Source organism: Typopeltis vanoorti, chromosome 10 (genome assembly GCF_054136105.1).
Source record: "Typopeltis vanoorti isolate ZY-2024b chromosome 10, IOZ_Tvanoo_1.0, whole genome shotgun sequence".
Taxonomy (NCBI): Eukaryota; Metazoa; Arthropoda; class Arachnida; order Uropygi; family Thelyphonidae; genus Typopeltis; species Typopeltis vanoorti.
In genome coordinates, this window is record NC_143558.1 from 33,045,610 (window position 1) to 33,072,611 (window position 27,002).

A 27,002-nucleotide genomic window follows, 5' to 3' on the forward strand; every position below is an offset into this window, starting at 1 on the left:
TGGAAAATACCAAGAATAGCGATCAGAACTTTACCACCTTTGCTGCGAGTTGCCCGAGATTGTACTACATACTAGGACTACTCGCATTAGCTCACGCTAGTATTCGCCGATACTTTTATAATTTATTATACTATATTCGGCATGAAACTCTCTGATTCCAATCTTTGAGTTTCTTATTCGGCTTTAACACGTTCATTGCCAAGCTGAAAATTGGCATTTCATGTGGTGGCCAAATTTTGTTTACCTGATAGCGATGTCCACGCGATAACGAGTGACCGGCTGCCCGGCGAATCACGCGATATCGCGTGATTGACAATGAATGTGTTGAAGCAATGTGGGATTTAATATCCCCTTAATTTAAATAATGTTTATATCGCCGAAATGAAGCCTATTGGCTCTTTATATTTAAGTAAAGAAAGGGTTAGACAACTGAGTGCAGATTTCCAAAGACAGGCTAGGAAAGATAAGCAAAGACATCTAAACAAAATGTGCAAGGAAACTGAAGAAAGCAATATTATGGATAGAACAAGAGATCTGTTTAGAAAAATAAATGATGTAACAGGGAAGTTTATTTCTAGATTAGGAGTTGTAAAAAGTGATTGGGGTAAATGTCTGGTGGAAGAAGAAGTATGTTGATTGGATTTTAATGGTATAGATGCAAACACAGATTAATAAGAAAATAACTATTTATTGACTTAATTGCTAATATTTTGTTGGTATTCTATCCAGCATCTTCAGAGCACACAAACAAAGTTTGTTACAGTAGTGAGACAACTGCAATCTAGTGTATATAATGGCTTCCATTGAATGTGGGATATATGACCTGCCTCAAGCAATAGCCAATATTTGGTTAGACATGGCCAACATCCTAGTCCATTCTAAGCCTCCCAAAAATAATAACCCACACAAAAAAACTTGCCTCTAAAAGAGCTACACAATAACAACCACATTACCATAACCAAATCAGACAAAGGAAATGCAACTGTGGTGATGGATACAACAGAATATGAAAGCACTTCTGAAAGATCAGTCAACATACCAAATTATAGATCGAGATCCCACCAACTCACAAAAGAATAAGGTGTGCAAATTATTGAACAAAATCACTTCCTGGCCTAAAGAGATAGTCAACAAACTCAAGCCCTTCCACATTAAAACATCCAGGATATATGGAGCTCTAAAAATTCGCAACAAGGTTCACCTTTACATCCTATTGTATAGTATAAACAGCCCTATATATAAACTTCCTAAACATTTAGCCAAACTACTAGCCACTTTCACAAACAATTCTCCTTCTTTTGTTAAAAATTTTACCCACCTAAAAAGTATCTTAGAAAATAACACCTTAAAAAGTTCAGACTTAATGGTGAGTTTTGATATACCTCACTATTTGCGGATGTACCATTAACTGAAACCCTTAATTTACTAAATTCACAATTTTCCCCCTGATATATTTCAGCTATTCAAATTCACAGTACAGGCAGGTTACATGGAAAAGGAAAATATACAAACAATTAGATGGGACAGCAATGGGATCCCCCCCCCCTTTCTCCCCCTTAGCCAACTTCTACATAGAACATCTGGAAAGCTAGCTATCAATACAGCCACTCTCAAACCTAATCTCTGGCTATGCTACGCTGATGATGTGTTTGCTATTTGGTCACATGGCCCAGACACATTGAATACATTTTTAGTGAATCTAAATAGCCAGCACCCAAAAATCCACTTTACAATGAAACTAGAAGCCAATGACTGTCTGCCTTTCCTGGACACACTAATCACGTCTTCCAGAAGGTTCCTTATCATTCTTGGTTTATAGAAAACCCACACATTTCAGAAGCCTTGAAACATACTCCAAACCTCAACAAGGGAGATATTTACACAAACAATCACACCATCACCCTTCTCAAAAATATGGTATCTTAAAAACATTAATCCATAGAGCTAGAGCAATTTGTTCCAATGACATTGCTGAACTTTCTCACCTATATCACACCTTCCTGACCAATGGCTATAATCCCCATAAGATAGATAACATGCTAAATGCTACCCAGAAATCCCCTCTATCGACCACAGAACACTACAACAAAACTATCACCATCCCATATATTAAAGGCACATCTGAAAAGATATCTAGAGTGCTTAACAAACACCAACTACGCACCGTATTTAAACCTTATGTGAAATTGGCAACTCTCATCCATTCACCTGACAGATTCTCTCCTTTATCACATCCAGGAGCCCTGTTCATGTCATCAAGCCTACTGTGGACATTCGCATCAGTGAACACAAAAAAATATACCCGGCACTTTCACTATGGCAAGTTAGATCTGGCAGACCATGCTCTGAATACCCCCCCCCCTGCATAAGGATCAACTGGAAAAAAACATAAAGGTGCTGCACAGAAGCTTTTACAAGTCAGAGAGGTTGTTCCTGGAATCAACAGAAGCCTTGAAACATACTCCAAATCTTAACAAGTATGGCTGTATAAATCTACCAAATATTTGGGAGACAGTCATCCTAAGACCAAATTAATACCTTCTTTTCTATCTCATTTTTTTTTCCAACTTAGATGGCACCTAATTAGGACTTTAGTCTTTGTGCTGCATGTTACAATTACTCATACTAGTCCCACTGTTACATCAGACTGCAGTTGTCTCACTACTGTAACAAACTTTGTTTGTGTGCTCTGAAGAAAAATATCAGCGAAATATTAGCAATTAAGTCAACAAATAGTTATTTTTTTATCAATCTGTGTTAGCATCTATACCATTAAAATTCAATCAACATGTGCAACAAACACATAAGCCTTTCCACACGGACGAAGTAGTGAAAAAAAAAAGATGAAAAGAGTATGTAGAGGATTTGTACAAGAAAGGTAATAATATTGAAGGAGAATTTGTTGAGGAATCCATGATAATGAAAAGTGAAGTGATATCAGCAATGGAACTGCCAAAGGGAAACTCCAGGAGCTCCAGGGGCTGATGGTGTGTCAGTGGAATTATTGAGAGCAGCTGGGGATGAAGTAGTGAATATATTAACTGAAATTTGTCAATGGGTTTGGAAGAAAATATATTGGCCTAGAGATTGGAAAACATCAGTATTCATCCCAATCCCAAAAACATCAAATGCCAGAGATTGAGAGAATTATAGAACTATCACTTTAATTTCACATGAAGTTATACTGAAAGTGATCCAACAAAGGTTGAAGCCATATGTGACTAGAGAAATGAAACAAGAACAAGAGAATTCAGAAAGAAGTATTCATTTGTTTTATTTATTATAAGAACGCGTTTGGCTGTGGATTGTAATGAGATTGATGGGAATACCTGAACATCTAATTCTTTTAATAAGAGAGCCATATGATAACCAAGAAGCTTCAACAAAAAACAATTTTTGGAGAAAAGTGTTAGAGTGGAAAAAGGGGTGTGGCAGGGTTATACTGTTGCTCTACCTTTTTAATATTTATAGTGAATATGTTGTGAGAATGGCTGATTTAGACAAAGATCCAGCTGGAATTAAGATTGGTGACAGGAAAATAAATAATTTAAGATATGCAGATGATACAACCCTCACAGCAGAAACTAAGGAAGATGATCTGGAGTGGTTGATTGTATTGGTTAAGACGGATTGGTTAAGATTAGTAACAAAGCCAGGCTTAATTTAAACATCAGCAAAACATGTGTGATGGCTTCTGGCAATTTAAATGAATTTATAATAGAGAGAGATAAAATAGAAATTGTTGAAAGTTATAATTTACTGAGGTCCACAATCAGAAATGATAAATGTGAAGATGAAATTAAAAGAAGGATAGTCATGGAAAAAAAAGCGATGTTAAACCCGACAAAAATTATGAAAGATAGAGGCATGAATAAGGCCATGAAAGTTAGAATTGTCAAAGCAGTGGTATTTTCAGTAGTGATGTATGGATGTGAAAGTTGGAATATTAAGAAGAAAGACAGAAAGCGAATTGATTCATTTGAATTACAGGTGTGGAGGAGACTATTAAGAATCTCATGGATTGCAAGAATGACCAATAAGGTTTTAAATCTTCTTATTAGTCATTATAAAGAATATCAAGATAGAATGCTCCTTGGAGGGAATGATTGCTAAACAGAAGTTGATGCACTTTGGACATATTATGTGAGCAGATGAATCATTGGAAAAGGAAGTTATGTTGGGGAAGATTAAGGGAATGAAAAGTGGAAGACCACAAACTAGTTGGATGGACAACATAAAAGAGATGTCAAATAACAATAATAAAAGAACTTACCAAGTTGAACTTACAATTACTAAAAAAAAAGTATGAGGCCGAATAGGATGGAGAGCCTTTGTTCACAAGATCACCAAGAGTTGAAAACTAATTGATAGCACATAACAACAATGCTTTAAAAAAATAAAAAAAAATAAAAATAAACCCCGATTGTGGTAGGTTTCTTGAAGTTTTACTAAATAGGAACTTGAAGAGTCATGTAGCAAAGAACGAAACTACAACTCAGAGGATAATGGCACTGTTGAACAGTGCCGTAACGAGGGCGTGATGAAAGAGGCACCTGCCAGGGAAGCAAAACATAAAAAATAAAAAAAATAAAAAAAAAATAAATAGATATAAAAGTCCGCTATTTTATATTGTATTTTTAAATTTCAGCAATACGCTGCTTTAGACACACAAATTCTGCAACACACTGCAACTCATTTTGATGGGGTTAATAGTAAGTATTTAACATATCGCATTTAGTAAAATTTACTTGTTACATTTAAATTTTTCAAAACGTTTGTTATTTTTGGGTCCGGGGGGGGGAGGGGAGTTAGACACTTGCCACAGGCGATTTCATACCCTCGTTACTGTACTGCTTGAAGCAACAGAGTGGTGAATGGAATGGACTGCCAATGAATTCAAGAATGACATCTAATGCAATATGCAGCCTCCCTCATGGAATCCCAACTCCATGAGGTCTCTCTCTCTCTCTCTCTCTCTTAATAATAAAAAATATAAACAAGAGCAACTCCCTAGTCGGCATGATTGTACAACATTATGATGACACAACAGAATCATGTTGTATCATGATTCTGTTGTATCCTTGAACAAACAAAGCTCACAACTGACTTAAAAAAGCATACCAGGGCCCAAGAGAAAAATTTTTCGAAATGCTACAATTCATCATCATCATCATCATCAAATTCCTGCCGTGTACCCTCAAGGGGTGTACAGGATATGACAGTACTACATGAAAAAATTACATCATTACAAACTTCCTATCTACAACTTTCCTCCAAATCAGTCTGTTACTTGTCAAGACTCCAACATTATCAGATCTTATATTTCTATCGTCTAAGGCACTTTGTACCGTATCAATCCACCTATATCTTGGTCTTCCTCTGGGTCGTTTTCCTGCCAACCTGGCAGAGAACACTTGTTTTGCTAATCTTTCCTCTCCCATTCTATTTAAGTGACCATACCATCTGAGATTAGCTCTGCTAACGCATTCCTGGATGCTGACAATGTCAAGTTCTTTCCTAATATCCTCATTTTTAATATGATATTGCCATTGATGCCATCTGTTCACGCCTCTAATCTTTGGTCAAGTGTTTTACTTCTGACCCAGCTCTCAGATCCATAAGTTAAAATTGGTTTGAACACAGTCTTGTATACAGCTAATTTAGTGTTCCGACTAATTTCTTTCTTATTCCATATGAATTTATTCAATTGACTTCCCACCATACCAGCTTTGCTGATTTTGTTGTCTATTTTCATATTTAATTTACCATCTTCACTAAAAATCGTGCCTAAGTAGCTGAAATGTTTCATTTGTTCCACAGGTTCCCCTTCAAAACACAGTTGGCATTTTCAACGATTCTACCTATTTTCATTGTCTTTGTCTTTTTATTTCTGACATATATACCATATCTATTACAACAGTTATTCAATTTAGTCAGGGAATCTTGCAAACTTGTAGCTGATTTATTTAGAAGTATAACATCATCCGCATAAAGCAAAGAGCTGACATTAACATCTCCAATTTTGATATCAGGTTTAATACCACATTCCTTCATAATGTGATCCATATAGATAATGAATAACAGAGGGGATAATGTACATCCTTGTCTCACACCAGATTTAACATTAAACCAGCTTCCTGTACTTCCTTCAATTCTAACTGCTGACTCACAACTCAAATAAAGACTAAGTATTGCTTGATATAATGCCCCATTGACACCATATAACTGCAGCGTATTGAATAGCTTCTCTCTTGGCACCTTGTCATATGCCTTTTCCAAATCGACAAAACTTAAATACAGATCTTTGTTATATTCCCATGCTTTCTCGACTATTTGTCGTAAAGTGAAGATCTGATCCTGACAGCCTCTATTTGGCCTGAATCCAGCTTGTTCTTCACCAAGCTTTTCTTCCACAATTCTTCTCATACTTGCATAGATCTTGCCAGGAACACTCAGTAGGGAAATACCTCTGTAATTCTCACATTCAGTTTTATTTCCCTTTTTATATATGGGTACTAAGAGAGCTCTACTCCAATCATCGGGAATTCGTCCCTCTGTCCAGGCTTTCTGAACTATGCAGTGCAGCCACTGTAAGACTCTTATACCACCATACTTCAGCATTTCTGGTCGAATATCATCTACTCCTGCTGCTCTTCCACATTTCAAGCCTTTGATGGCTTTTTCTACTTCAAGTATGGATATGTATTCCTGACTGCATGCCTGGTCAGTGTTTTTTTATCACTGTGCTGTCATCACTGCTTGTTTCATTTAGCAATTTTTCGAAGTAATTACTTCATACTTCAAAGATATCTTTTTCTCCTGTTTTCATTTCACCTTTATCATCTCTAATTCCTTTTACAGCACTCTTTCCTCCATTCCTAAGCTTCTTCAACAACCTCCAGAATATTTTGCCACCTTCTTGATATTTATTTTCTATATTCTTGCCAAAGTCCTCCCATGACTTTTGTTTAGCTAGTTTTACACACTGTTTAGCTTTCTTACATTTGTCTCTGTATTCTGTAAGAGTAAAAGGTGACTTATTTGCCAGGAACTTTTGATATGCTTTCTTCTTTTCCTTCACTGCCTCTTTAACTTCCTGTGTCCACCAGGGAGTTCTGATTTTTTTATCCTTGCACACAACCTCACCACATGCCTCTCTGGCAGAATCAATCAATGTTTCCTTCAGAGTTTGCGACTGGATCTCCAAGGTTTGATTCCTGTTCTCAAACTCTTTCATTTTCTTTTCAATAATATTTCTGTATTTTAGTCTACAGTTCACATCTGAGAGCTGCTCAACTTTTATTCGCTTTAAAACTTTCTTACATGTTATTCTTTTCAATATGAAATTCAATTTTATCCTGCTCAAGACTAAATAGTGATCACTTCCAATTTCAAATCCTCTGTACACTCTGGTGTCCTGCACCAGGGAGAAAACATCACTATCAACAATAACATAGTCAATGAGACTTTTCTTATTCCTAGCCTCTTCTCTCCATGTGAATTTGTGCACATTTTTATGTTGGAACATGGTGTTAGTAATAACAAGTCCATGTCCTGAGCAGAAATCCAACAGATATTTGCCATTATTATTAGCTTTGCTCTTTTCTCCAAATTTTCCCAAAATATTTTTGTATGTCTCACAATCATTTCCTACTCTACTATTTAGATCCCCAACAAGAACCAACTTTTCATTTTTCATTGTGTCAGTTGCTTTTTCTAAAGCGTCAAAAAATTCCTCCACTTCTACCTTAGTAGAACCTTCTGTGGGACCATAGGCACAAATAAGTCTCATTGTCCAGTTCCCCATTCTCATATTTGCCCACATTACTCTACTTGAGACTGACTGCCATTCAAGAAGATTAGCCTCGTATTTTGTGTTGAATACTATGGCTACTCCTTCTTTTCCTTGATTGTCATTGCCTGAATATAACATTTTGTATTTATTGCTCAGAAAGATCTCACCAGTTTTGGTCTTTTTTGTTTCAGTCACCCCTATTATGTCGATCTGGTACTTATCTAATTCCTCAGCTAGCTCCATTTCTTTGCCATTCAGGCTTCTTATGTTGATAGTACCGATCTTTAACTCTGGTGATGTTGAGTTGGGGTTTGTTTTCCGATTTGTTCCAGTAGCTGACTTTTCGCTGTTCGCCCTGGTTCCATGGCAAAAACAACGGGGGCCTTGTTTAACCGGGCGACGCCCCAGCCAGCATGAAATTTTGTCATGTTGTACCATCATTTTTTATTTTGGTTTAACCAATAAGAATACAATTTGGTCGGCTAAATCCCAAATTGCCAGCCCATCCTCGTTCGTTCAGTATCAAAGTAGATACCCAACAGGGTGCACCACGAGAAGGTGAGGATTGGACATTAGGTCAGAAGGCCTGGTCGGTTCTCCGCATTCCTTTAAAGGCTATGTGGAGGTCTCCTCTCAGTTATACAGCTTTGACCCTTAAGCACCCCCACAACATTATGTATAATGCAGAGCAATAAGAATACACAATATCTCCACTCTTATTCAACACTATATAAATCACAACATGAAGAAAGTGGCAATAAACCAGATATCGATCTTAGTTTTTGCTTTATGCAAATGATATGCACCTAAAGCAAATCCAATGCAAGTTTTTAGAATTCTTTAAATAAATTGCTTATAAGCTATAACAAATTTGGCATAAAATTTAGCAATAAAAAGACTAAATTTGGAAAACAAGAAAGAACACAGAAAACTTTAACTGCATTCTCAATGGAGAACCTATAGAACAAGTCAAATATTTTGGCTATTTAGGCACACTTTTTAGTGAAGATGGTAAATTAAATATGAAAATAGAGAACAGGGATGCTTAAGGGTCAAAGCTATATAACTGAGAGGAGACCTTCATATAGCCTTTAAAAGAATGCAGAGAACCGACCAGGGCTTCTGACCTAATGTTAAATCCTCACCTTCTCGTGGTGCATCCTGTTGGGTATCTACCTGGATAATGAACGAACGAGGATGGGCTGGCAATTTGGGATTTAGCCGACCTAATTGTATTATTATTGGCTTAAACCAATATACAAAATGATGGTACAACATGACAAAATTTCATGCCAGCTGGGGCGTCGCCCGGTTAAACAAGGCCCCCGTTGTTTTTACCAGGGAACCAGAGCAAAACAGCGAAAAGTCAGCTACTGGAACAAATCTGAAAGCACACCCCCAACTCAACATCACCAGAGTTAAAGATCGGTACTATCAATATAAGATGTCTGAATGGCAAAGAGATGGAGCTAGCTTAGGAATTAAATAAGTACCAGATCGACATAATAGTGGTGACTGAAACAAAAAAGACAAAAACTGGTGAGATCTGTGTGAGCAATAAATACAAAATGTTATATTCAGGCAATGACAATCAAGGAAAATAAGGAGTAGCCATAGCATTCAACACTAAATACGAGGCTAATCTTCTTGAATGGCAGGCAGTCTCAAGTAGAGTGATGTGGGCAAATATCAGAATGGGGAACTGGACAATGAGACTTATTTGTGAATATGGTCCCACAGAAGGCTCTACTAAGATAGAAGTGGAGAAATTTTTTGAGGATATAGAGAAAGCTACTGACATAATGAGAAAGGAAAAGCTGGTCCTTGTTGGGGATCTAAATAACAGAGTAGGAAGTGATTGTCAGACATACAAAAATGTTTTGGGAAAATTTGAAGAAAAGAGCCAAGCTAATAATAATGGCAAATATCTGTTGGATTTCTGCTCAGGACGTGGACCGGTTATTATTACTAACACCATGTTTCAACATAAAAATGTGCAAAAATTCACATGGAGAGAAGAGGCAAGGAATAAGAAAAGTCTCATTGACTATTTTATTGTTGATAGTGATGTTTTCCCACTGGTGCAGAACACCAGAGCGTACAGAGGATTTGAAATTGGAAGTGATCACTATTTAGTCTTGGGCAGGATAAAATTGAATTTCATATTGAAAAGAATGACAAGTAAGAAAGTTTTAAAGCGAATAAAAGTTGAGCAGCTCTCAGATGTGAACTGTAGACTAAAATACACAAAGATTATTGAAGAAAAAATGAAGGAGATTAAGAACAGGAACCAAACCATAGAGATTCAGTGGCAAATCTTGAAGAAAACCCTGATTGATTCAGCCAGAGAGGCATGTGGTGAAGTTGTCTGCAAGGATAGAGAAATCAGAACTCCATGGTGGATACAGGAAGTTAAAGACACAGTGAAGGAAAAGAAGAAAGCATATCAAAAGTTCCTGGCAAATAAGTCAGCTTGTGTTCTTAGAGAATACAGAGAAAAATGAAAGAAAGCTTAACACTGTGTAAAACTAGTTAAACAAAAGTCATGGGAGGACTTAGGCAAAAACATTGAAAATAAATATCAAGAAGGTGGTAAGATATTCTGGAGGTTGTTAAAGAAGTTTAGAAATTGAGGAAAGAGTGCTGTCTAATAAGTTAGAGATGATAAAGGTGACATGAAAACAGAAGAAAAAGATATCTTTGAAGTATGAAGTAATTACTTCGAAAAATTGCTAAATGAAACAAGCAGTGATGACAGCACAGTGATAAAAAACACTGACCAGGCATGCAGTCAGGAATACATATCCATACTTGAAGTAGAAAAAGCCATCAAAGGCTTGAAATGTGGAAAGGCAGCAGGAGTAGATGATATTCGACCAGAAATGCTGAAGTATGGTGGTATAAGAGTCTTACAGTGGCTGCACTGCATAGTTCAGAAAGCCTGGACAGAGGGACGAATTCCCGACAATTGGAGTAGAACTCTAATAGTACCCATATATAAAAAGGGAAACAAAACTGAATGTGAGAATTAGAGGTATTTCCCTACTGAGTGTTCCAGGCAAGATTTATGCCAGTATACTTGAGAAACGGTCGAGAGGAATTGTGGAAGAACAAGCTGGATTCAGGTCAAATAGAGGCTGTCAGGATCAGATCTTCACTTTACGACAGTTAGTTGAGAAAGCATGGGAATATAACAAAGATCTGTATTTAAGTTTTGTCGATTTGGAAAAGGCATATGACAAGGTGCCAAGAGAGAAGCTATTCAATACGCTGCAGTTATATGGTGTCAATGGGGCATTATATCAAGCAATACTTAGTCTTTATTTGAGTTGCAAGTCAGCAGTTAGAATTGAAGGAAGTACAGGAAAAGGTTTAATGTTAAATCTGGTGTGAGACAAGGATGTACATTATCCCATCTGTTATTCATTATCTATATGGATCACATTATGAAGGAAAGTAGTATTAAACATGATATCAGAATTGGAGATGTTAATGTCAGCTCTTTGCTTTATGCGGATGATGTTATACTTCTAAATAAATCAGCTACAAGTTTGCAAGATTCCCTGACTAAATTGAATAACTGTTGTAATAGATATGGTATATATGTCAGAAATAAAAAGACAAAGACAATGAAAATAGGTAGAATCGTTGAAAATGCCAACTGTGTTTTGAAGGGGAACCTGTGGAACAAATGAAACATTTCAGCTACTTAGGCACGATTTTTAGTGAAGATGGTAAATTAAATATGAAAATAGACAACAGAATCAACAAAGCTGGTATGGTAGGCAGTCGATTGAATAAATTCATATGGAATAAGAGAGAAATTAGTCGGAACACTAAATTAGCTGTATACAAGACAGTGTTCAAACCAGTTTTAACTTATGGATCTGAGAGTTGGATCAGAAGTAAAAACATTTGACCAAAGACTAGAGACTGCAGATATGAGAGTCCTGAGAAAGATTAGGGACGTGAACCGATGGCATCAATGGCAATATCATATTAAAAACGAGGATATTAGGAAAGAACTTGACATTGTCAGCATCAAGGAATGCGTTAGCAGAGCTAATCTCAGTTATGGTCACTTGAACAGAATGAGCGAGGAAAGATTAGCAAAACAAGTGTTCTCTGCCAGGTTGGCATGAAAACGACCCAGAGGAAGGCCAAGATATAGGTGGATTGATACGATACAAAGTGCCTTAGATGATAGAAATATAAGATCAGATAATGTTGGAGTCTTGACAAGTAACAGATTGATTTGGAGGAAAATTGTAGATAGGAAGTTAGTAATGATATAAATTTTTCATGTAAAACTATCATATCCTGTACACCCCCTTGAGGGTACATGTCAGGAATTTGATAATGATGATGATGAAATGAAACAGAGAACTGAATAAGCAAAGCTAGTATGTTGGGTAGCAAGTTGAATAAATTTATATAGAAGAAAAGAGAAATTAGCCAAATCACTACCAGTATACAAACCACTGTTCAAACTAGTTTTAGGTTATGGATCAGAGAGTTGAGTTAGAAATATGGAAATTCTGAGAACAAATTAGAGGAGAACAGAAGGCATGAGTGGCAGAAGTCTATTAAAAATGAAAATATATTAGGAAGGAACATGACATTGTTAGCATTCAAAAATGTGTCAGTAGAGCTTATCTAATGTGGCTATAAGAATGGAGGGAGGAAAGATTAGCAAAAACAGGTGTTTTATGTCAAGATGGTATGAAAAAAAATCCAGAGGGAGACCAAGACCTAGAATTATCCTAGAAAACAGCAATATAAGATATGATAGTATCACAGTGCTGACTAGTGATGGACTAATTTGGAGGAAATTTTTGACAGGAAATTGGTAATAATGCAAAACTTCATGCAGTACTCTCATAGTATCCTGTATATCCCTTGAAAGTACATGTCAAAAAATTAATGATAATGGTTGGAGTTGAGCCACTTGGAAATTTTGATCTTAGACTGCTTTCACAACTTATTTCAGAACCAAGGCGGTCAGGTATTTTGAGTCAAATGGGGGATAAGGGCTTCATTCAAGTTCTCTGAATTTAATGGGAAACAAAACTGAACAAAACAGTCTCTGAAGATATGGATCAAAGATATGGATCCACAAAACCAGTGTGCTTTCTGTCACTCAGTAGATTGCTGTATGGAAATGTGTATTTATGACAGTGCTGCTGCTGCTTTTAGTTTTCAATAAAAAAAAGAAATTTTTTTTTCATCAGATTGGTGAGTGATATAAAACTATACCAGATAGTACTATATAGACTACTACTATGAATAGTGCACACTGCATACAAACAGCACACACATTTAATCCTATAATGGAAATTTCATATCCTTCTGATGCACTTCAAATTAATGAAAAGAAATACAGCCAATTCTCACTACAACGATTGGTTGGTTTATAATGTACATGTTTGTTATAATGATTTTCAATATAGTGAGAGTCAACTGCATAGAATTTTATGTACTAATTAATTAATATTCATACTATTCATATATCTAATCGTTTACAAAATCACTTATATCATAAAGTATGGTTTAGAGCTTAACCTGTCAAATTTGGAAATGTGGCCACTGTACAAGCATTTTGATCATTATCCATTTAGAAAGGAAAATGATAGTTAAATCAGTTAGTATTTCTAAACAAAAATAAACACTCACTGGCGATGTGCTTCTCTTTTTAACTCTTCTCCTTGGGGGTACTTCTGGAGGTTGTTCATTTTCTAAAGAATTTTCCTTATCATCATCTTCACTAATACTATTTCTATTATTATTATCAAGTCGGGTTTCAAGTCGTGGACTATTTCTTGGTGTAAGTGTGCCATTTTGATGTGGAGGTGGTGAAGGTGTTGGATGAAGATCTGTTAAATCTGTTTAAAGAAAAACAAAGAAACATATACATTGGCTAAGTCATTACCTACTGCAATATGAATGATATGAAGTATATTAAATATTTTTAATTAGACATACAAATTTAAGCTTTTTAATTACTTATTTTCAATTAGTATAAAGTTTACTAATTAACATTAATCACTTTAATACAACAGTGCCAACTTATTTTTTATAACTATAATTTAAACATCTCTTAGGTAAAACAAACAAGTAATTTGAATGAACTATTTTATTACCCACATTAATTATGGCATATGATTAATGTCTAATTTAAAAAATTACCTGCTGAAAGATGGGATGATAGCTCATCAGATGAAATGGTCATTGTTTTACTATCATTTTCAACTCTATCATCATCGTCATGTATGCTCAAACCACGTCTATTTTTCCTTCGATAATTTTTTTCACTTGGTGAAGGTCTTTGAATAATAGGCTTCAAATGCAGATATAAATAATGTTATTTATATAAATTTTAGAGGATACATATTCATTAACCACACATTTACTTCTCAGTATATTTGCATTAATTTTTAAAAGTTTAGAAAACATTCTGAATATCATTATTAAATATGTTATTACATTCAAAAATGCTACTACATAAACAAGTGACTCTTGCTACAACATATCTGAAGAATCAAAGAAACAGTATATTACAATAGAAAGTTTGCTATAGCAAAATTTTCTTCAAACCAGTGTTAATATGGGACTCTTGCCAAGAATTTTCAGTTTGATAACATGAGTGAAACTGATATAGAGAGTTGACTGTAGTTTAATCACATATTTCAGTCATTTTAGTGATTTAATAGAGCACTCAAGAAATTCCATCTGTCCTCATTCATTTTTGTTTAACTTTGAAATACAGTTAATTTTTATGATGAAAAACTTTTAATTTGTAATGATTAACAGGATTGTAAATATATTTTATGGCAGATAAAGTCAACACTGAATAATAACAGTGCAGATGAGATAACTTATAACAAATCTTTAGCAATCACTTTGTTCTGGTACCACACAATAATAATAATTATGGAAGTCACTTTATGTGAATGTACAATTTATTGTGTGGAATTTTCAGAAATGTTTCATAGCCATTTTCGATATACTACAGTAAGAAGAGATAAACATAAAAATGAACAATGATTAAATTAAGAGTGCATGATATTATGTGCGCTATCCTCTTGCAGTTATCAACTGCAGGAGGATAACTCCATCTACACTAATAGATACCAATACAAGTCAAATTTAGGCAACACAATAAGCATTCAAATAATTTGTCGAATTAAATGTTTTGCAAAAAAGGTGGAGCGAAGAAGGGGGGGGGATGCAAAATACACTTAGGACTGGTAGTGAGTAGACAAATTTTAGAGACAAATTATACTAAGAAAACATGGTAAAAAGATATAATCAAAGAATATTTTAAAAATCCAAATGTTCTTAATGCAAATAAAGTACTTCATACATAAACAAGAACCAAAACTGACATTTCAAAAATTGCATAATTGCATATTTTTTTTTGGACTTGACAACAATAATTTTTTAATTAACTAAAGGAATGTTGAAAAAAAAAAAAGTAATACTAAGCAATGCTAACTCAAAAATAATCATACTGATAAAAAAATTGCAGATTTTTCATGACTAGTATTTATCAGTAATTATGTGTTATAACATAATCTGTTTTATTTTATGACATATAAATTACAAAATTCATTTGGTTTGGAATTCATATGGCAAAGCATAAGAATGGGAGTCGTTGAATGAGCTGAATGAATGCTTTGGAGGCTATTGAAAAATTTAGAAATGGAGGAAACAGTACTGTAAAAAAAAAGAATCAAAGATAATAAAGGTGATTTGAAAACTGTAAATAAGGATATCTTCAATGTCTGAAGTAATTACTTTGAAAGACTGTTAAATGAAACAAGAAGTGATAGAACCATACTAGAATATTTTCAAGAGGAATGCAAAGAAGAGTGCATATCAATACTTGAGGTAGAAAAAGCTATCAAAAACTTGAAATGTATAAAGGCAGCGGTTGGAGCAGATGATGTCTGACTAGAAATGCTTAATTATGGAAGTAAAAAGTTCTGCAGTGGCTACACTGCATAATTCTGAAGGTCAAATTCCAGATGATTGGAGTACAACTCTAATAGTTCTCATCTATTTAAAAAAAAATTATTAACACACTCAACGTGAGAATTAGAGAGGAAATTCTCTACTAAGTGTTCCAATAAGATTTATGCAAGTACAACTGAAAAAAGGTTGAGAAAGATTGTGGAAAATAAACTTGGAGAAGAACAAACTGTGTTCAGGCCAAACAGAGATCTTAAGGATCAGATTTTAATTTTATGAAAAATATTTGAAAAATCATGGGAATATCACAAGGATCTGTACTTAAGTTTTGTAGATCTGGAAAAGGCATATGACAAAGTGCCCACTGAAAAGCTTATCAAACACTACAATTATATGGGTTAAATGGAACATTGTGCAGAGTAATACATAATCTATATTTAAGTTGTAAGTCAGCAGTTAGAATTGAGGAAATACAGGAAGATGGGCTGATCTAAAATTAATGCTAAGAGAAGGATGTACATTATGAAAGAAAGTGGCATTAGGCCTCATATTAGAATTGGAAATGTTAAACTTAGCTCTTTGCTTTATGTAGATGATGTATTCCTAAACACATCTAGTGCAAGTCTCCAGAATTCTCTAACTAAATTGAATAATAGATGCAACAAATTTGGCATGAAAATCAACAATAAAAAGACCAAACTATGAAAATAGGCAAAAACATTGAACAGGTAAACTGCATCCTGAATAGAGAGCCTATAGAACAAGTAAAATATTCAACTATTCAGGTGCAGTTTTTTGTGAGGATGGCCAGATGAATAAATTTATATGGAATAAGAGAAATTAGCCAAAATACCAAACTAGTAGTATACAAGACTGTGTTCAAACCAGTTTTAAGTTATGGATCTGAGAGTTGGGTTAAAAATAAAGCACTCAATCAAAGACTGGAGACTACAGATATAAGGGTTCTGAGAAAAATTAGAGGAGTGGACAGATGGCATCAATGGCAGAATCATATTAAAATGAAGATATTTAAAAGGAACTTTGCATTGTTAGCATTCAACAATGTGTAAGCAGAGGATATCTAAGGTAGTATGGTAATTTAAACAGAATGGATTAGCAAAATACAGGAAATACAGGAACTTATTGCTGATAGTGTTTGATCCAATATGGCATGAAGGAAACCCAGAGGAAGACCAAGGTCCATGGATCCGGTCAAAAGTGACTTAGAAACAAAAAATATTAGATATGACAATATTGGACTGCTGATAAGTAATCCAATATTCCTGACATCATGACTGTGCTACTTGTATATAGAGACTAATGACTTCACATCATAAAGGATGAAAGCAAGAATATAATCTCTTGGCATCTTTAATTTATAGTATAACCATGTGAAAAACTTTCAACATCTATCTCTATTACAGAGTATCTTAGTAATAAGGTATGACACCTTTTGACTACTTGCATATGGAGATATGACTTGTGCAATGCTTCAACCTTAGTATCACTTCTGGGTCTGGCTCCCAACGAGACTGCAATAAAGGTTGAAACTAGTCTGGGTAGTGGCCCTTCCCATAATGCATAGCATTATACATGTCTGTAAGGATATGTGCTTTGCATTATGGGATACTAAGGCAATTGATGTGAAGTCATTAGATAAAGGATTAAACCAAGAATATAATCACTTGGCATCTTTAATTTACAGAATCCATAGGTGGTGATTCAAATCTACCACACTAGAAGAATTTTTTCTGTTAAGAAAGGATATATCTGGAATTGTTGTACAAAGCAGGTGAGTATGACAAGCTGAGTAGTCAGTTTACAGCAGAGCCATAAAAATTTGGAGAGATGTTAGTGATGCACAGGAGGCGATCAAGGGGTGTTTGAAGAAAGCAGTAGTTGAATGTCTACCTAGAATCAGAAGGGTAAATAGCTCTATTAAGCAGGAGTTACACACAAAGAACAAAGAAAAGGTCATGGAGAGAGTATTAAAAAAAAAAAGGTGATCAGCATGCCCGTGAATGGTATAAGGCACACACAAGAAAAGTGACCAGTATGGTAAAGAAGGCCAAAGCTAATTATGAGAGAAAAAACGCTGATGAGGCTAAAAGAAATCCTAAAGAGTTCTTTCACTGTGGTAAGTAAAAAGAGGAATAACTATGGAAGGATAACCTTACAATGTGCTGATTGTAGGGATGTAACAGAACCAAACCAAATAGTTGAATTACTGAGTGAGCATTTGGCAAGGGTGCACCATCTAGGTAGTGAAACTACAATGCCAGATGTGATATTGACTGATAGGAGAATAGAAGGTGAAGAAATTGTGGTGCTTAAAATACCTCAATACAAACACAGGATTAGATGGCATCTCAGCCCTTATACATTATGAGAATGTATAAGGGCTGAGATGCCAAGCTGTTTAATTTAAGCCTCAGTACTGGGAATGTGCCTGTGGAATGGAAAGAGGGCAAAATAGTCCCATTTCATAAAGGAGTTACCAAGACAGAAGTAGTAAATTATAGGCCAATCACCATCTCAGGAGTGGTGGATAAGGTATTGGAGATGTTGTTTATTTTTTTTACGGTATATATTAGAACACAGAAACTAAGTAAATAATTAATTTATTAACTTATTGCAAAAAAAAAAATGTCCTGCCATTCCAAATTTACATAGCATATACATCTCAGAAACAAAGGATTGAAGTGATCTATAAATAATGATTTTTTTCTCAATAAATTAAGTTTTTTATACAAATTTAATTCTTTTTATTAATGTTGCCCTACCCACCATACGGCACTGGTTTCCGTGTATGGATGTGCAAGTGATATGGATGTGCAAGTCTAGTAGTAATCATATGCAAGATGTGCATATGATTACTACTAGAGGATCATGACCTAGAGACCGGAAGAAGTCAGTTTTCATAACATTACATAAGAAGAGAGATATATGAAGGCTTGCAATAACTATAGAACTATTAGTTTAACATCTCATGCAAGCAAAATTTTATTGAAGATCATGCTAAATAGGATTGCAGCCAAAGTTGAGGCAGAAATGCCCAAGGAACAAGCACGTTTTAGGAAAGGTAAGGGCACCAAAGATCCTTTGTCTTAGAAAGATCATAGAAAAATATAAAGAATTCAGACTCCCTCTGGTAATGTGTTTCTTAGACTACTTTAAAGCTTTTGACTGTGTTCAGCATGTGAAACTGTGGGAAGTAATGAAAAGAATGGGTTTTCCTCAACACACTATCAGGTCAATAGCTAACTTGTACAGGAAGCAAGAATCAACTGTTGGATTAACTGATTGACTTCAGGTGAGAAAAGAAGTTAGGCAAATATGTTTATTTTCTCCTCACTTGTTTAGTATATATGTGGAGGACATCATGCGTGAAGCAATGGATAAGCTCAAGACAGAAATTAGGATATGAAATACAAACAGGGAAGCTCTTGAGAAACAAGTGTACCTTAGTGGAGAAAGAATTGAGAAAGTCAGCAAGTTTGAGTACCTGGGATCTATTATTAATGTGAAGAATTGCTGTTCAGAAGACGTCAGAAGAAAATTAGGAATGGCTAAGACAACAGTCAGAGACTTGTCTAAAATCTGGAAGGATGGATCTATCCAGGGGAATAAAGTTGAGGATTTTAGATGGGGTTGTTTTTCCAAAAGTGACTTATGGATGTGAGACTTGGTACCTAAAGAAATCAGACAAGAAAAGAATAGCTGCTTATGGGATGTGGTGTTACAGAAGGCTGTTGAGGATATCATATACTGAAAGGCGTACGAATGAATGGGTGTTAGAAAAGATCAACAGAACTTTAAGACTCCTCAAGGATATTAAAAGAAAAAAATTAAAATATTTTGGACACATTGAAAGGATGGAAGGAGGACTTCTCAGACTACATGGCAAAGCATGGTGTGGCACGTCACTGAGCATCGGAGTGACCATACAACACCTATGGATGTCCAGCGAACATACGATGATGATTGCTAGACAACATAATGTCTAGTGCTGCACTCTATTTGGTGAATTGGAATTCCATTCCAGCAATCATTCAAGTTTCATGTATAAACTGCATCACAAAAGGCATTTATATGAAGTCCAGAGAAGTCAACATAACAGTGTTGCCATGAGCAGCGTGTACCACAGAAAACTGTGTGACAAATTCAGCAAAAAAGCCTTCACTCAGGACATACTATTTACACTTACTGAAAGCCATTACACCAAATGACACAACCACCTACTACACGTTTTGCACAGACATCATAACATCGTCTCTTACATTGAGGAGGATGCATCATTCCTGTTAACAATGTGTTTCAATGAAGTAATTTTTGAATCAGGAAAAGCAAAGACATGACATCAATATTTGTAGCTCTGAAAATCTGCACACCACTCTTGAATACTCAAAGGACAATCCAAAAGTTGACATATTTTGTGCCTTGACATGAGTCATTTTCTTGAAATATTATGGACAGTTATTGTCACATTTCCTAGAGGCTAAATCCAATGAAACACATGCATAAACAAAGATTCATGAAAATTAAGGACCAATTTCTATGGAATAAATAGAAATATATTAAAATTCAGGGAGATATAGTCTGCAAATGCATAAGTAGTCCTTAACATTTTTTATTCCTGAATATCTTTTTGTCTACATAGATTCTTATCTTTTCATAACTTCAATAACTTTCGCTTCTAAATTTAAGATTTTTCTTCTTCTATTCTGAGCACTACATGCAGCACTTGGTCATTCAGAAGTCATATTAAAATATTTTTTCACTGTTTTATTATTAAATAAAAATAGTGTGTGTGTGTGAGAGAGAGAGAGTAATACAACTGATTTACTCGGCTGAGGGACATATTTCAAGTAGATTAAATAAACTGGAAGCCAAGAGATAAAAATAGAATTACTATTTTTTAATGAAATAAGACACACACAACTAGTTTTGTCTTCTTCATCAGGTGCATTACATGAAAAAAGCATGCAAAAAAAAAAAAAAAAAAAACATAGCTATAAATTAAATTGCCAATGTATTACTGACGTTGGCAATTTTAATGTCCAGAATTTTGATATCCAGAATGCCTTCATGACATTGGAAGGCATTCTGGATATCAAAGTATTGTTGGGCATATGCACGTAGTCATGATCTCGTGAAAGGCAAAGCTGGATAGCAGTGCAGTGACAATCAGAAAGATTACAACTGAGGTTAGTGTTCGGATGTAATGAATTGAGGCCGATTTCCTTAGATTTCATCATTTTTCTCCCGAGTTCATCATAGCATCTAAAGATGCTCTCTGATTTGTTCCAGATGACTGATAGAAATTTTATAATTAGGGTCAGTGGAATTAAGGAAGTGATTAGATATTTGCACTAGTTCTGCCATATGTGATATCTCTTATATGCTCTTCCAGACTTAAAATTTTTCCAATTTTAAGATTTTTTACACTGGAGTTATGGACGTGATTCCTTAACAGGTTCATTGCCAAGCTGAAAATTGGAATTTCGTGCGGTGGCCAAATGTTTTTTACTTGATAGCGATGACCACGCGCTAACGCGCGATCGACCGCCCGGCGAGAATTCACATCACGCGATATCGCGTGACTGTCAATGACCGTGTTAAAAGAGTTCCTAAACCATCTCAACAGTCAGCACCTGAAAATACAATTTACATCGAAATTAGAAGTTGATGGCTCTCTCCCGTTCCTAGATGTCAAACTCACTCATGTATCTGAAAAATTGAAGATCTCCATTTACAGAAAACCCACTCATACCAATAGAATAGATACTCCATGCACAATCTCATCATTAGCAGCATCACAAACTTGGCATTATCTCTACATTAAGTAAACATGCTTGCTTCCTCCTCTGTGAAGAAGAGGATATCAACAAAGAACTACAGTTTCTTCTTACACCCTTTCAGAAAAATGGTGTCTAAATAGACAGAAAGCTACTATTTAATCCACCTCCTCGCCATATTGAAGATAAAGATTAACGAAAATGCATTAGATCTCTACCATATATCAGGCAGTTTCTCCTAAGCTAGTTAAAGTTCTGAAGAAATTTAAAATCTGAACTTCCTTCATTCCTAAGCCCAAGCTCTGTTCTGTACACAGTACACCTAAACAAACACTGTACACAGCACACCCAAACAGCTTAAAATATCCTAACATTTACTATCTTTGGTACAACTGCAACATGCCCTATTTTGGTCAGATTGAAACATCCATTGAATTAAGTCTGGAAGAGCATGTGAAAGATATCACATATGGCAGAACTGGAACTAGGGTACTATCTAACCACGTCCTTAATTCTACTGACCCTAAAGATAAAAATTCTATCACTCATCCAGTTATCTGGAACAAATTGGAGAGCATGTTTAGAATGAACTCAAGAGAAGAAATGTAGAATATAAGGAAAAAATTCCTCAATCCATTACATCCAAACGCTAACCTCAGCTATAATCTTTCTTATTGTCACTGCACTGCTATCCAACTTTAGCATTCAAAAGATCATGACTGCATGCATGTGCTCAACAATACTGTGACATCTGAAATGCCTTCAAATGTCAGTAATATGTTGCCGATTTAATTTATAGCTATGTTCTTGTCTCTTTTCATGAATTGCACCCAATGAAGTCTTCTAAGAAGACGAGACTAGTTGTGTGCATTTATTTAAATAAAAAAAGTATTTCTATTTTTATCTCTCAGCTTCCAGTCTATTTAATCTATTTCAAATGTTTGTCTGTTTGCTTACTTGGGAAATGGAGTAAAACCATATTTAAAATAGCTTGGTATCTTTAACATTTATTATACCCAAGGTAAAATATTTTCTACATTTATATCTCATCCAGAGATTTTTATTTAATAAGGTTAAAACACCTTATGGTAACTTGTTCTGCAAAATACTTATAAGCTCTGTATTACTAAAATCTTGGTATTTCTAGCCTGGCTTCCACTGATGAGACCTCAATAAAGGTCGAAACCGGTCTGGGTAGTGGCCCCTTGCCTTTAATACATAGTATCATACATCTCCTCAAGGAGATGGGCTGTGCATTAAGGATAAATATTAAGAATAGTGATCAGAGCTTATTCTACTTTTACCATGAGTTGCCTTGACTTGCACTACTTTGAGGGTCAGCTAGACTTCCAATACGTGCAGACACAAACTTGACTTGTTTGTCTGTTTGCTTACTTGGGAAATGGAGTAAAACCAGTTTTAAAATAGCTTGGTATCTTTAACATTTATTATACCCAAGGTAAAATATTTTCTACATATAGCAATTTGTAGTATTAACTCGGTACTGGGATATGTTCATTTAATTGTTATTCTAGTCTCGGTTATAGTCAGTATATATAAATATGAATATATATATATATATATATATATATATATATTACTATTATTATGACATAGGTATCTCTACGGAGTCCAAAGACAACACTCATTGCAGAAAGCTCACAGTAACCGTTATCGGCATCAGTGCTCTTCAAAGTTGTTCACTAACAAAGCACACACGCAAATAGTTTGTCTTTACAGCCTACAAACTTCTATTTTGCAGGCTGTAAAGCACAATAGTCCAGATATAGTATCAAAACCTTATAAAGAAGGATAATGACTTGCTTATCCCTGCTTGTCAGTGTGTTTCTTAACATCTAGTGATCCTTTGAATATTTTGTCCACTTTTGAAATGGATCCTCTGAATTTCAACTCTGTTGAAATCTCTCACCTCATCAATACAATACAAAGCCTAGTTCATATATTTATTACTCCGTAATAAAAAGGCACTTTCACTGAACAGATGTGCTCACAGAACTGGGCACTGTAATTATTTACTGTTTAGTGAATATTTGCCATCTATTGAGAAAAGCATCACTCACTGTGATCTTTGAATCTTGAGTTTGCTGTTGATTTTGTAAGTTTTTTTTTATCCTACATAAACATATAACATGTTATTTTAATTTTTATGCATATAATAAGATTTATGATTATAGATACATGTTATATCAAAACTGTGCAAAATAAGACCACATACATGATGACTGAACAGTGTGTGCGCACACGCGATTTATTCTTTTGCAAAGTCAGAATAAAGAATTCAAAAAATTAAATGCAAAATCTCATGAAAGATTCAAACAAAGAAAAAAAAAATGCGTTTCTTACCCTTGTTACAGAATCTTGACCTGTACTTCCAATTGGCAGGGTTGCTCTATTAAAAATAATAAAAATAACATCTCGCATAAATGGAATAGAAACATAGCAACAATAACATTGACAAGGTTATTATTTTTATTATATACTCTCCCCTCATTTATTAGTTTTTGTTAGTATCAATTCTTTAAAATTATGAATTATATTAATCCTTCCCACAATGTGAAAATTAAGTAGTTACCAGACTTTCACATTGGTGTCACTTTTATGTCAAGGTTAGCAATTGGTGGATTTATATATTCAGGACATGAACCACGATTAAGTAACACCATGTTCCAACATAATGAAGTGCATGAATTCAAATGGAGAGAACACAGAAGAAATGAGTAAGGTCTTGAGAAGTTATTAGATGGTAAAATCTTCAATACTGAATGGAATGTAAGACATGATAATTAATTAACATAAGATGGATTTAACTTACGTATATTTTTGTAACTGATATAAAATGTCGCTGAATATGACATGTTTAAACATGTCATATGTCGCTGAATTGAAGCCTTTGGCTCTTCATATATCTAATAATTTATTAGGACACCTCTCGGCAATACTCATAGAAGGGTTGTAAGTTCTGTTTGCTACAAACTTGATATTAACTAGGTCTACCTACTCACTGATGAGACCTCAATAAAGGTTGAAACTGGTCTGGGTAGTGACCTTCTCTCATTATGTTAAACAGTAATACAGCTCCTAGGAGCTAAGTTCACATTATGGGTAAATATCAAGAATAGTGATCGGAGCTTGCTCCACCTTTGACATGAGTTGCCTCAGCTTGCACTACCTTAAGGGTCAGTTGCTGCAGTATCCAGGTATTTGCTTACGCTTGGAATCGCCGAACTTTATTTATATAGTTTCTACTATATTCGGCACGAAACTCTTTGAGTTTCTTATTCGGCTAAGAAATGATATGGGATGTAATATCCCTTAACTTAAACATGTCATATGTTGCCGAATTGAAGCAACATATGACATGTTACTAGATATATGAAGAGCCTTTGGCTCTTCATATATCTAGTAACTATGGAACTATGGATTTAAATTATCCCTCTTATGAGAAATAGTTTTTTGCAAGTTCCAGAATTATTTCTTTTTCAAATCTCTTTAAATAATAAAAATAACTTTAATAAGCTATTTTATGAAGCTTAATTATAATTAGACCATAACACACTGCATCACTTAAGTACAGTTTGCATATTTCATTGCTGAATCTATTGGTTTCTGTTCTTATTTAATCTGAAAATTATAGTGAAGATGCCCTTAATATTATAACAAAAATTTTATACCAATAAAATATATAAATTAAATCCCTCTTATGTTAATTAATTACTTCAGTTCAAGATATGAAATATAGGAGATTTGAAATAAGAAGTGATCATCATCTAGTTTTGAGCAAAACAAAAATGAATATCACATTGAAAATAAAAATGTGTATAAAAGTTCAAAACAAAATTCAAGAAGCCCTCAGATTTGACTCCAGCAAAAAAAATCTGAAGAAAACATTTACTGACTAAGTATGACAAGCATGTGGTTAAGCTGTCTAATTTAAAAAAGCAAAATTAGGTCTGTATGGTCAACTGAAAAAGGTACAGAAATAGCTCAGGTGAAAAAAAAGAATATTGATACTTTCTTGCAAGCAAATCAGCATGCATAGAGCAAACATAAGAAAGTTAAGTTACATGTAAAAGCAGCTGAACAAAAATCCCAGGAAAATTCAGAAAAATATCTGTATGCGAAGGTTTCTGTGGGTAGTTCGAGAGATAGATTCTGGTATTGAGAAAATATGCTTATTAAATACGAACAAGATACGTGAAAACCCAACAAGTTTCGTAAGTCGTATGACTTACATCATCAGGGGGAATTGGTGTATAAAAAGTTAAACACAACTAACAAAGATTAATTTCATAGTCCATGTTTCCAACTGTAACATTGAAAAAATTGAAACATTAGTTACTGAATGTTTGTTGGAACATTATTATTCATTGTCACGTTCTGTGCTTCACGTGTGTTATGTCTGAGAATTGAGGAAGTTAGATTTTTTATGAATGCCGACCACACTTGGTGTAATATCAAACCTTGGTTTTTGTTGTACTGTGTAAAAATTCTAAGCATTTTTGCCGCTTCCTTGAATTTTCTTGTGAAACAGTTTTTATCAATATACGATATGATCGTTTTTTCCCAAAGTACTTTATGGCCAGTGAAAGTTGTGTGGAAAGCTAGGCTTGATTTGTGTTCTCTTCTTTTTTAAGTTCTGCCATTCAGATTTCTCCTGACCTTCCTGACTGGCCTACATAACAAATATTACAAGAAGAATAGATTTGATAGACGCCTGGTTTTTTTTTTATGGGATGGTGTGAAGGTTTCGGTGGATGTAGGAATCTTGATAATTTTCTAAAGGGAGAAAAGCTACTTTTAAGTTGTACTTGTGGAGCAATGTTGCTAATCTGTCTGTGACATTCATTTTTGATGTATGGTAGTGAGATTGCGTTCTTGAAATCTTGGTTTTCTGCATCGGTTGTGGGAACTGTGTTGAGGATTTTCTTGATTGTTTTTGGTTCAAATCCATTAAGTATAAGGCTCTGTGTTAAGTAGTGTAATTGCTCATTTCGCTTTTTTTTGTGCTGAATATCTTATATGCTCTGTCTCTCAAGGTTTTATTATACCTATTTTTTGTGAGGGGGTGGTGGTAGTGGTGTGAGGCCGCATTAAGAAATTTTCTTGTAGTTGTCAGCTTTTTGTGAACGGAAAAGATTAAACTTTTTTCCTTCTTCATTATTTTCTATGAGGATATCCAGGAAAGGTAATTTTTTATGTTCCTCTATTTCCAAAGTGAATTTTATAGTTGGGTGTATTCTGTTAAGATATTCTTAAAGAGTTAATTCATTTGTTATTCCTGGACAAATGACAAAAATGCCATCCATATAACGTAGCCATCTCTTAGGTTTCTTTTGATAGTTTTTTAGAGCATTAGTTTCAAAGGTTTCAATGAAGAGGTTGAGCTAGGGAGAGGGAGGCAGCCCATTGCTAGTTCT

The 27,002-nt window shown here is 34.7% G+C and overlaps 1 protein-coding gene across 1 annotated transcript in view; it reads right to left on the reverse strand.

Moving 5' to 3' along the window:
* The window catches only part of hppy (MAP4K3-like protein hppy), a 452,362-nt gene that overhangs the window by 143,743 nt on the left and 281,617 nt on the right, over positions 1–27,002 (reverse strand). Inside the window, exons 16-18 of the mRNA XM_090399556.1 lie at positions 23,929–23,974; positions 13,982–14,132; positions 13,469–13,677 (exon numbers count right to left, since the gene is read on the reverse strand). Of these exons, the coding sequence (XP_090255682.1) occupies positions 13,469–13,677; positions 13,982–14,132; positions 23,929–23,974 (406 nt within the window). The remainder of the gene's footprint in view (positions 1–13,468; positions 13,678–13,981; positions 14,133–23,928; positions 23,975–27,002) is intronic.